This window comes from Macrotis lagotis, chromosome 3, assembly GCF_037893015.1.
Source record: "Macrotis lagotis isolate mMagLag1 chromosome 3, bilby.v1.9.chrom.fasta, whole genome shotgun sequence".
Taxonomy (NCBI): Eukaryota; Metazoa; Chordata; class Mammalia; order Peramelemorphia; family Peramelidae; genus Macrotis; species Macrotis lagotis.
Genome location: NC_133660.1, coordinates 205,090,317 through 205,103,457, shown reverse-complemented (window position 1 = coordinate 205,103,457; position 13,141 = coordinate 205,090,317). Strand labels below are relative to the sequence as shown.

At 35.4% G+C, this 13,141-nt stretch overlaps 1 protein-coding gene across 1 annotated transcript in view; it reads left to right on the top strand.

Annotated features, from left to right (window-relative positions):
- The first annotated feature begins 4,309 nt into the window (after positions 1-4,309).
- The window catches only part of CC2D2A (coiled-coil and C2 domain containing 2A), a 144,845-nt gene continuing 136,013 nt past the window's right edge, over positions 4,310-13,141 (top strand). The window contains exons 1-3 of the mRNA XM_074229762.1: positions 4,310-4,459; positions 10,904-10,951; positions 13,064-13,141. Of these exons, the coding sequence (XP_074085863.1) occupies positions 10,913-10,951; positions 13,064-13,141 (117 nt within the window). The 5' untranslated portion in view covers positions 4,310-4,459; positions 10,904-10,912. The remainder of the gene's footprint in view (positions 4,460-10,903; positions 10,952-13,063) is intronic.

Below are 13,141 nucleotides of genomic sequence, written 5' to 3'. Positions count from 1 at the left end.
TAACCTCCAATTACATATGAACAAACTGGTAAATCACTAGGAAGTCAGACTTTCCTTGGGCTAGGAAAACTCCCACAATGGTGTAAACAATATTGCACAGACTCTATTCTTTTTCCTTTCTTTTTAAATAAATTCAGAATTTGCCCTTCCACTTTCTGTGATAGTCCAAAGACTACTGTCAAACCTTTTAAAATACTGTATTTTTTTGAAATTTATTGGTCAGTGAGTAGATGACAAAAATTATTATATAACTATTAATTATAATTATTATAGCTAACATTTATATAGTACTTACTACCTCCTAGGCACTTTACTAAGCATTTTACAGTTATTGAATTGAATTGAATTTATTTATTCCCATTTTACTGATGCAAAAACCGAGGTAGTGGTTAAGTAATTTGTCCAGGGTCACATAGCTACTAAATTTCTGAGAACATATTTGAATTCAGTTCTTCTTGACTCCAGGATCTATGTTCTAAGATTGTGCATCTCATTTCCCCTATTACACATTAAAAATTCTTTCAGTATACTGGGTTATAATCACTGATCCTGATGACTTAAACTCAATAAGGAAAATAAGCATTTTCTTACTATCTCCCTATTTATCTTGAATATAAACTCCCCATCAGAAACATGTTTAACATGATTGTACATATATAACCTATATCAGGTTACTTGCTGTCGAGGGGAACAAGGAGAGAAGGGAGGGAAGTAGAAAAATGTGGAACTCAAAATCTAACAAAAAATAAATTTTGAAAATTATCTTTTCATGAAATTGGGAAAAATAAAATTAAATATAATAATATTTATTATTTATTATAATAATAAAATTTACCATTTTCTCTCTTTTCTAATCCAAAAATTACTATCTTAAGTAAAACAAACTAAACTCAACTCAATTCAATGAAAACAGACTTGAGCAGTTCAGGTTTCTCTCTATTATTATTTATCATCATTCCATACACCCCCAAAATCTTTTCTCCTTCCTTTAACCCTTCCCTTTACTACAAAATAGTCTTTAAAACCTCTCTGTTCTTTCTCAGAAGTCTCACCAAATTCTATTTATTTTTATTTTTAGCACTCCTAACACTTAGAACAGGACCATATTTGTACAGAACTACATTTATATTAATCCTTTATTTCCTGGCCTTGCTCCTATCAACTGTTCTTAGCTTTTAAAATTCTAAGTTAGTTGAGGCGGTCTCTTAAAATCCATATTGGTGTATTTGGATAAGTCCTCTTTTTCTTCTTCATCAAAATTTTCTCTTTCTAACTTAAGAATTTCTATTTTTGAAATTTGGGGAGTCCCTTATTCCAGATTTATCTTCTCCTCCAGAATTTTTACTTATGGCAACCCACCTGACCTCTCCTTTGAAAAAGTCCTCCTAAAATCTAAGATAAAAAGATATTATGCCTAGTTTTCCTTTCCTTTGTCTCAAAATCTTTGCCCCCAAAGTTTCTCTCATTTCCACTCCAGAAACCAATTCATTCTGATTGATCACTCTCATTGATTCCTGCTCCTTATGGAAAATAAAATTAGCATTAAGGTAACTCAACAAATCATTAACTGCCTTGCTATTTTGGCAGAGAGAATTCAAGTAGATCCTTATAAGTATTAATTTTATCATGTCTGTATGCTGGGCTTGTGACATATTTTCCAAATCCTTCATTTATCTATCACCTATATCCTTTTTCTGTTCAGATGTTTCCTATTATAGTGTAATGACTATCACTTTTGCTTTTTTCTTCACTAATAGTCACACATATCCTCTCCACCATGTCCCCCCCCAGTTCTCAGATTTCTTTCAATAAGAAATATTCATTCCTATTTACTACCTCCTCTGACTTGTTCTATTCCCTTTGAATAAATTACATTCTTACACAAGAGAAAACCATTTTCTGGTTTACAGAACTAATAATTGTCAGAACTAGGACTGAACCCCCAGGTCTTATAATTCCAAATTCATTGTTTTTTTTCTACCATATCACAACTTCCCCCTAAGTAGCCAGAAAAAAATAATCCTGCATATGAATCTTTCAGAAAAAGATATAACAGTTCTTACTAATCTCAAGAGCAAAAATGCAGGCACAAAAAAAGAAAGAAGGAGCATGGATAAGAAAATGTACAAAATCTATTTGATAGGTTACAAACAGTAAAAGTGGAAGGAGTGCTCTCCATTTGGAAATGTAGGTCAAAATATGGAAATACCTATGGTATTCCATCTTTTCACTTTCAGATAGTATGGGTCACTGGGATCTGGAAGCTTCCTTTAGGGATAATATGGTCTTGGACCACTGCACTATGAGTGGTGGATTCTGGATAAAATTCCATATTCAAACTCTCTATGAGACCACAAGGAAGTCCCTTAGCCTCATGACTTTCTATAGTGGGCAGTCATATAACTTGACAACTAGATCTACATTCATTTGCATATTTTGAAAAGCACCTAGTATATCCTGTGTGCTCAGATAGTATGTAACAACAGTTAGAACAGAGCAATTAAAATAATAGAACAACTCATGATCCTGAAAAGTTATTATGTAGAGGATAAATGTTGCAATGTATTCTATTATAGACTCTTTGAAAAGAGGGAATGCCTAACAGTGTAATTATAGACATAGACAGATTGGATAGACAGACAGACAGACAGACAGAGACAGACAGTTAAGAATAGGACACATCTAGCACAGTATTAGATAAATGGATAGATAAATACAGAAAATAGGCAGTTAAATGAGACAGAGAATTTATTATACCTGTGCTAAAGTACAGGGACTACAAATACAAGGAAACAATACAGTCCCTATCCTTGAAGAGATTACATTCTAACGGGAATAGACAACATATAAGACCATGCTGAAAAGGGGTATCAAATTTGGACTTAATGTGGATTTACAGACCTGGACCTAAGCAAAATAAGAAAATAAGCTCACCTCTCAGAGCATGGATGAGCTCAGTTTCTCATGGGATGGAAGTGAGTCAGAATATAGGTCCATTGAAAAAAGACTGATCTCTAATAAATGATTGTGGAAAGAAAGAAGAGAAGGAAGATCAAACCTCTTAAAACTATTCCCCCCCCCAAGATAACTGAATTATATTGCTATCAATCAGCTTTAGCTATTGAAGTGGTTTAGAATGAGACATGTCACAATCTGTCAAGTCACACAATAGATTAACAACTCAGTTAATACCAGTTGTGAAGCAATTTTAGAACTACTTTTTAGATCTTATCTCTGATTGCTTTAAGTAGGCTAGAATTCAAAGTCCAAGATTTCTTTTTCTAGATACTTCATATTCCTATAAACAACTGATAATCATTTATCCAATGCACAATGAGCATCAGACTTGTGGTTCTACTATTCACTTACTATGTGACCATGCTCCCCCCCATTTTGAATAGCACCTATAAATGTATATGTGTATATCTATGTGTATTTGTGTGTGTACACATACATGTGTGTAACCCCACATGCATGTATTTGTGGGTGCGTTGTTGTATATGCAAATGTGTGTAAGCATGTATGTGTTTTGTATGTACTGTATTGTGGGTTTAGGTATGGTCAGTTCACCTTTCTGTCATCAAAGAGATGTATAACTAGAAAAGCAGATAGACCTCAGATTAAATAATAGAAAAACCTATATGTTTTACTGGTATCCAATCCATATGAAGAAGAAGGTCCCAGAATGTGAGCAGATTCTCATCAGAGGATTTGGGGAAGAACATGGATAATAGCTACAGAGGATGACACATTGCAATCTGCACTATTGACTACCCACACCAGTGAGAGCTGAGGAAATGATGGTATCTAACATAAGGGAGATACATTCTAAATATTCACCTTTCTTAGTACCGCCTTGGAGGGTAAATCAGAAACTAGGTAATAGAGAAAGTCAGCCCAGGAGGAAAAGTAAAAATTGGCTTCAGAAAAATTCTAAATAAAGACCTTGATGTCACAAAACAGACACCTCACTGGACCAACATTCCAGATCCCCAAACTCCTAAGTCTGTCTGAACTGCACTATAATTTTTTCTAGAATAAACTCTTATGACATTGTATATTTGAAAGCAAAGGGGGAAGATCTGAATCTTGGCTGCGCTGTGTCCCTCCCTCCGTCTCCTGTCTGAGTTTGGTCTCTTTTCTCTTCCAGTTGGATCAGCTCCTCTCCTTCCCCAATGTTGGGGTATTTTTTTCCCTTGCCTGCCATAAAAGGCTTCCTTGGAAGCTGTCCCTTTAAAAAAAAAATCTATGTTACCTCCCTTAGCAACAGGCGTTGCTAGGCTGGCAGTTTTTGTTATGTGAGCAGCTACTTACAAGTTGGGAAGTGAAGCCTCAGCAAAGCCAGTGCTGCCTCCAGCCTTGTCCGTTAGAAGATTCGCCCCAAGACCGCACACTGCTCTCTTGTCTCTAGGCCTAAGCGAAGTGAACCTTCCCCAGGCTTTGAGTAAAGTTCTCTCAGGTAAAGAAAACATTTCCAAACCTAGGCAGGACCATGAGCCCCGGGGACACTCTCAGATTTGCAGCGCAAAGAGCCAGAATCCAGTCTAGCTGAGGATAACAGGGTGTGGGTTCCATGAATGTTACATGCCCTGGCTTATGTTTCTGGTAGTTTTTGCTTCTGAAAAGAGGGAGGCACGAGTCCAAGGCCTGTGATTCTGGCCGATTTGGGCTCAGCTCAAATCTGGTCAATGATTTGTAAGTAAGCAATGCAGGCAGCTTACCCCAACTGCCTCGGTGCTGATTGCAAGGCCTACTTCTGGGCTCCCTCACCAGCTATTCAGCTTAGTTGGTGTTTGAAGCTCGCTAGGAATATTTTGTACATTGGATAGCCTTGGGCCTTTTTACCTTCACTTAGGGAGGAGGGATGTTGGGTAGGATAATAACAATAAGCTCCCAGTACTTGTAGTTTCATTTTTCTTAGCGATAATTAGAGCAAGGAGCCTTCGGACCATCATGCAAAAGGTTCCTCTTGTTATTTTGAAAGGACACAAGGACAACATATTAGATGTAGTCTTAAACGACTGTTTTCCTCTGTAGGAAAGGTGATATGAACATGTGTTTTATCTGTATACATGTATGTGTATTGGTGTGTATATGGATATAGTGTATATTTTGTGTGTTTATGTATATTGTGTATAATACATGTGTACTTATACATGTGTGTGCTTCAGCTAAAATAGTAAATGTCATATAGTATATACATAACATACTATATATCATTTTGAATACATAGTATATTACATATATCACTTTGTATACCTAGTATACTACATATACAATACATTATATAGATAATATATATATACATCACTTTGTATACATAGTATGCTACATATATACATCACTCTGTATATAGTATACTACATAAACAACACTTTATATACGTAGTATAGTATAGTATATGCATCACTTTGTATACATAGTATGCTACATATATACATCACTCTGTATATAGTATGCTACATATATACATCACTCTGTATATAGTATACTACATAAACAACACTTTATATACGTAGTATAGTATAGTATATGCATCACTTTGTATACATAGTATGCTACATATACAACACTTTATATACATAATATACTGCATATACATCACTTTGTATATAGTATGCTACATATACAACACTTTATATACATAGTATATTATATACATCACTTTGTATACATAGTATACTACATATGCAACATTTTATATACATAATAATGCATATACATCACTGTATATAGTATGCTACATATACATCACTTTGTATACATAGTATGCTATATATACATCACTTTGTATACATAGTATACTACATATACATCTCTGTATACATAGTATGCTATATATACAACTCTTTATATGCATAGTACACTGCATATACACCACTTTGTATATAGTATGTTACATATATATATCACTTTGTATACATAGTATACTACATATACATCCCTTTATAGACATAGTATAAGGGGCGGCTAAGTGGCGCAGTGGATAGAGCACCAGCCCTGGAGTCAGGATGACCTGAGCTCAAATCCAGCCTCAGACTCTTAATAATTACCTAGCTGTGTGGCCTTGGACAAGTCACTTAACCCCATTGCCTTGCAAAAACCTAAAAAAATGACTTTCTCTATATACATAGTATACTGCATATGCATCACTTTGATTCATAGTATACTACATATACATCTCTTTGCATATGTGTATAATATGTACAGATATATGTACTTTATCCGTGCTTATGTATTTATATACATAGATATGTGTGCATGCATTACATATAAAATGACTATTTTCAGTCTATAGGGACTGAACAAGCCATATCATTGCTATAGGGAACTTCTAGACGAGGAAATACCCTCTACCAATGCAATGGTAAAGTCTTTTTTTTTACAAAAAGTCTCAGAGCCTTGCCCAGAGCCCTGAGAGATCAAGTCATTTGCTCTGTGTCACTCAGTCAACATTTACCAGAATTAGGACTTGAACCCAAGTCTTCTCGGCTTCAAGGCCAGCTCTCTAGTCATTCTACTACACATGTATGAGTATATGACTGTTCTATTCTATTATAGCAAAATTATTATTTTTATTAAATATCATTGTGTTATACCTTTAATATAGTCCTCCAATGATTTTTCATGGGTTGGAGATGGCATCAGGTTGTCAAAAGGTAGTTCAGGAGAGTCTGAGGCAGAATATTTCTGATCCAAACTAGTATTTAATGAAGAACTATTTATGAGCTACTTTTTAAAATGGTACCCCTAAAAAGAGGATATATTCTACTGGGAGGTAAGGGGGAAGGTCAAGAACTGTGATTTCCTTGGTACAGGAAAATCTTCTTAAGGAATTCTCTCTATTAAAGCACCTGTTCTCCAGTTTATAGTCAGAAAACTGACCAGAGGCCTGAGAAGTTATTTGTCCAGGGTTACATAGTTAAGGGGTATCAAAGACAAAACTTGAAGTAGAGCTTCCTGACTACAAGGAGGATGCATCTTCTGTCCATCAAAAAGTTTCCTCTCACCAGGGGATAGATAGAGGATGTAAGTCATAGAATAATGACAATTTGAGGAGGAAGAGAGCAGTCACAATTAAGGGCATCAAGAAAGGTGCTCCAGATAAAATGACACATGAACTGAGTCAGTAAAAGAGCTGGGGACTCCAAAAAGCAGAGAAGAGTAGAGAGGGCAACCAAACAATGAGCACAGAGACAGAAGATGGAACTTTGTGTGCAGAGAACTTGTTTGAGAGGCAATAGGGAGTTATTGAAGGTTCTCAAGCAGGAGAATGATTTAAGATCAGATTTGAGCTTTAGAACACAGGGTCCCAGGGATAGAATGCATATTTCACCAGGCTAGCCAAGTTGGCAAAAGTTCATCACTATGTTGTTGATGGATGATGAATTTTGAAACTGTATCAGTTCCCAAATATCAGCTCCTAATCTGGAGAGAAAACAAATGCTCACAGTAATGGAATTATAGATCTCTTTGAAGTTTTTTTTTTAGATTTTTCTCAAGGCAGTGGGGTTAAGTAGCTTGCCAAAGGCCACAAGGCTAGGTATTTATTGTCTGAGGTCAGATTTGAACCCAGGTACTCCTGACTAGGAGGCCAGTGCTCTATCCACTGCGCCACCTAGCCGCCCCTCTTTGAGATTTTGAAATATTTATGTTATCTAAATATTATTTTGGAGGGCCAAGTCCTATGATTTCATTAATATATGGAACTTCCATTATGACAACTCCCAAAGGCAGAAGACAGTATGCATCTTCTCTGTAATTTATAGTCTTCAAATGTTATTTGGGAAACTGAGAGGTTGTGATTTGCCCAAGGATAAACTAGTATCAAAGGTTGGATTTGAATCCATCTTTCTGGCTATAAACCAGGTCTTTATTCACTATGCTATGTTGTATCTCCTAATTATTTTATATTAAAGTTAATAGAAAATTATATATTCCATATATGAACTAGGTGCTAAACTTTTTCTTTAGCACTATTTCCACTCACAGCTATTAAATTCTATGAAGTGACAGAAATATTTTTCAAATGATACATAAATTCAGTGGGCATTTGTTATCTTTTTTGTGCCTATGGCACCCCTAAAATAGTTTGGGGGGAATCATCAGGGATCAATAAGAAATGGATAGCTCTGGAAGGAGTGAAGGGAGAAAAATGAGTTGACATTTCCCAGGGTATACCAGGAAATCTGGATTGTCATTGTTCAGTGAGATATGAATAATGATTCTATGAAAAAAAATTTACTACAGCTTTAATTTTCTCTCTGAAATATTAAATATGAAATTATACATATATATAAAAAAGAATTGTGAGACAGGTTTCAGTATAAAACTTGATTTCATTTCCCCATCTTCCCCTAAAAAGTTTTTATGGTTTTATTTTCCCTCCTTGTTTTTCTGCTCCCCCCTCCAAATTGGGGGTGGGAATGGGAAGAAAAATAAAACCTTTGCAATAAATATGCATAGTCCAGTAAAACAAATTCCCACATTGGCTATATCAAAAAAATATCTTATTTTTCATCTTAAGCCCATCAGCTCTGTTAGGAAGTGATTAGTCTTTTGGAACCATGGTTAGACATTGCATTTATTAGAGTTATCAAGTCTTCCTTCTAACATTGATTTCCAAGATTTTCCAGATGCTTTTCCAATCTGAGGCACTGGAAAAGAACTTAAAGATTTTATCAACTCCTTACAGGACAAGAATATTCTTTGTCCGAATTAATTAGGGTATCTGAGCCAAGACCCATCTAAAGCCATTAGAAAATCGAATGTATGGTGAATATAAAGATAAAAGGAGGCTATAGGACATGAGAGGGAGAAAAAAAGGAAGGACTAACTGGGTACAAGGGTCTCTCAGTACTGGAAATTTGGCAAGAAGGATGCAAACTATATCAAGTGCCAGGGGTGTCCTGGGAACATATAATCAAGAATTGACTATTTTAGAATTAAATTTCCTTTGAATAAAAGAAACAAGAGAGTACAGCTTTTCACAGCTGAGATGAATTAGAGGAGTGATTGACTGAGTGGGAGTTATTGGCTAGCACTTAAGGCATTTGGGGAAAGCACTCTACCATATTGCATAATATTCTAGATGGTGCAATGTATAGAGCACAAGCCCTGAAGTCTGGGGGACCTGAGTTCAAATTTGGCCTCAGATACTTGACATTTATTAGTTGTGTGACCTTGGGCAATTCACTTCAACCTGATTTCCTCCCATCCAGGGCCATCTCCAGTTGCCCTGATTCATATCTGGCCACTGAACCCAAATGGCTCTGGAGGAGAAAGTGAGGCTGGTGACTGAGCACTCAAATCCAGTTCACATGCATATTATGGCAGCACCTTCCAGATGTCATGATCTTCTTTAAGAACAAAGGACAAGGGGTGGCTAGGTGGTGTAGTGGATAAAGTACTGTCTCAGACACTTAATAATTACCTAGCTGTGTGGCCTTGGGCAAGCCACTTAACCCCATTTGCCTTGCAAAAACCTAAAAAAAAAAATAAAAAAAAAACAATGGACAAAATATCATCATTATCAGTTCCCTTTACTATTTTTTTTATCTCATTCCTGTCCTCTTCTTTAGTTCTCCCTTCTTTTCTTTTACCAACTTTTATTGATGCCTCTTGCTTGTACATTATATTCTTTCCTGATTATCTCCTTTCTCCCATTGAACTGTCCCCTATTATATAGGGAAAAAATGTTAGCAAAACCAATCAACACAATAACTACATTTAGCAGTATAGACAGCATTCTAAATCCTTAGTTATCTACCAAAAGGAATGAAGTATATTTTATTCTCTGTCCTTTGGAACCAAGATTAGTCATTACAATTAGCAAAACTGCCTTCTACTTTTATGTCTGATTATATTATTGTAATCACTGTATATATTGGTTTCTCAGTGATGTTTAGAATCTTTAGCTTCCTTCAAGGATCAACTTGAGAAGTCCTTTCTGATTGCCTTAGTTTTTTAGTGTTCACTCCCAAATTGTTTTGTATTTACTTGTGTATTTATGTACTTTGTGCTTTTTTTTTAAGGTTTTTGCAAGGCAATGGGGTTAAGTGACTTGCCCAAGGCTACACAGCTCAGTAATTATTATGTGTCTGAGGTCCAATTTGAACTCAGGTACTCCTGACACCAGGGCAGGTTCTCTATCCACCGTGCCACCTAGCCACCCCTGCCTCTTTTCTTCTTGAGAGGAAAAGATGATTCTTTTGAGGAGAAGGGGTCTTTGTAACCCTAGCACCTTATATAATGTCTTACCCATGGTAGATACTTAATATGTTTGTTGATTGGAATTTTACAAAAGCATATTGAGTTTAGGGACCAACTAATTTTCTTATTTGGTTAAAACATAAGCTTAGTGAAGTGAAAGGAGATTATAGTGAGATTTGGGGGACTGGGTCTTGTACCACCAGGCTAAGAAGTTTCTATATTATCCTGGAGCAGTAAGAGGCCACCAAAAGTTTTTCAACAGAATTCTATGATCATATATCTGTGCCTAAGAAAGATTAATCTAGCAGAAATATGAAGGAAAGATTGGAAAGGAAAGAGGAAGAAAAATGTAAGGAAAACATTTTAGGATGACACTATAATTGTTAGGTAGATGAGCCTGTATTAGAATAGCAGAATGAGTAGAGAAGAAGGAAGAGCATTATAAGTTAGAGGAGCTAGACAAATTGCCGCCATTTATCAAGGGAGAGTATAGAATTAATTTTCTATTTAAGTAAGGAAATTTAATAATTCCTAAACTGCTGCTTAGTTGGGGTTCTACTGGAACAGAAGATGATTTAGCCCTTTGATTATAATATTTTTAATAATGTTTCACTAAGGCATATACAAGTCAAGTTTCCTAAACAACTACTATACATGATGCCTGATTTTTTGCTTTTACTTTAATGGTCAGGGTTCCAGAATGAGTCAAAAAGAAGAAAAACTGAAAATAATCTCAGAGGTAAGTAGATGCTTCTATGATTTTTAGGGTTCTGTGTGATTGAAGAAATCACAGTAATGAGCATCTATTTCTGGTGAATCTACCGTGTACAGAGTGTACTCTATTCAGGATTATTGCTGGTAAATGTTTAACAACTTGCTCTTGGAGGAATATGGTCTACTTTTAAGTTTAATCTGTTTTATTTACATTTTCTCCATCACTTCCTTAAGTCTAAAAAAACCCAGGAAAACATGAAATCAAGCCCTGATTTAATAAAATTTAACAATCCTCACACCTGTTCCACCTGGCCCCAGCATACCCCTGGACTCTACTGAGCATTTGGGAAAAGAGAAAATAATTCTCAATTCTAAAGTGATTTAAGATTTTACAAGGAGGTAGACTATTCCCATTTTTTTTTTAAATTTAAAAAGAAGTCCCTGTCCTCAAGAAGATTAAACTCAACCTGGAATTTAAGAAAGTTTATTTCTCTTCATTATTTGAAAAACTGGAAAACAGAAATTGTACTTATTACATGACCTTGGGCAAGGCAGTTCCCTTCTCTAGATCTAAGTTTCCTTATGTGTAAAAATATGGAGAATCCTAAGGCTCATTCAAATTCTCATATTCTGTGGTTCTGTAGAAAAGATTCTCCTTCACCTCCTCCTCTTCTTTCCCTACCCCAAGTTGACTGCAAAACATTCATCCCGCTTCAATTCTTCTATTCTCTACAGGACAAATATATTCTCTGACAAGTTTACTGCTATCCCATAATACTCCTCTTTTTCTGTCAATGGAATCAAGGCAATTTCCCTGCTCACTCCCAGAAAGATTTCTTATTTCACTTTAAAGCAACTCCTAGGATATGTCTTATAGAATTGTAATAAGGATCAAATGAGATGAAGAATTTAAAATGCTTTATGACTATGAAGTGGGTTCTTATTATTAACTCTTCCAGAACTACCAGTTTTTCCTACTAACCAGGATGTTTACCCAGAATCTGTCCTAAATAAAAGGATCCGAGCAATGATTCTTTGAGGAATCTAAAAAAAAAACAATTGTAGGATCAAAGGCAAATTGTGAGGAAATTAGCAAAACTTCTAGAATAAAATTTCCATGAACCCAACTATGACAGTGTATAATATGGTAGAGTGGAAAGACCACTGACTGTAGTTAATTGACCTTGCATCAAACCTCACCTGTAAACTTAACCAATTTAGATAGATAGATAGATATGTGTGTATGTATATGTGTTTATGTGTGTATACATACACAATACCTATATATATGCACACAAATATACATGTGTGTATATATATGTATATCTGATAATAATTCAATAAATATCTATTAAGTGCCTCTGCCTTGTGCAAAGTGTTGGGGAAACAAAGAGGCAAAAGTCAGTTACTATCCATAAGGATTTTATAATACATGATATTAAATGAATCCCTATGCCTCAGTTTCCTCATCTATAAAATGAAAAAGATGAAGTAGATGAACTCTGAGATATAGATCTTTGATCCTATGATCTGATATAAAGTGATGAATGAATCTATTCATAAACAGAAATGTTTATATTTACATATAGATATAATAGATTGATATATGAATATTTCTGATAGATATGGAGGAGAGACAGAGAGGAGAGAGAGAGAGAGAGAGAGAACCAGAGGGAACCAAGGATGGGGGGGGGGACAAGGATATACAGTATAAAAAATGGAATTACAGAATATTTGAAACAGAAAGGTCTTAAAGATCATGTAATCAAAGTTGGCTATTTTACAGATGAGGAGATTGAGGCTCAGGGGAATAAACTCCAAAAATTACTCAGCTAGGAAGTGACAGAACCAGGCTCTGACCACAGGTCTCTGACTCCTAGTTCAGTGTCCTTCATATCAAGTCACTTGAGACCAATAAAGATGGTGACATTGATGGTGGTGGGGGTGGCAGTGATGAGGCTGATGATGGTGTTCAATGACTTACAGAATGAAGTAGACTGTCTGAGCCTTTTCATCTTTGCTATGATTTTGTTTTCAATATTTAAAAATACAGTTCTAGCTATTTAATTGTTAAATTGTTTTAAATTTAAGCAAATAAATTTGCTGCACCTCAACTTTTTTCATCTTTTGGACAAAGGAATTTATTGAAAATGAAGATGAGGAGGCAGAAAAACTGAAGAAAAAGTTGAAAGTTCAGAAACGAAGAAGGAAACAG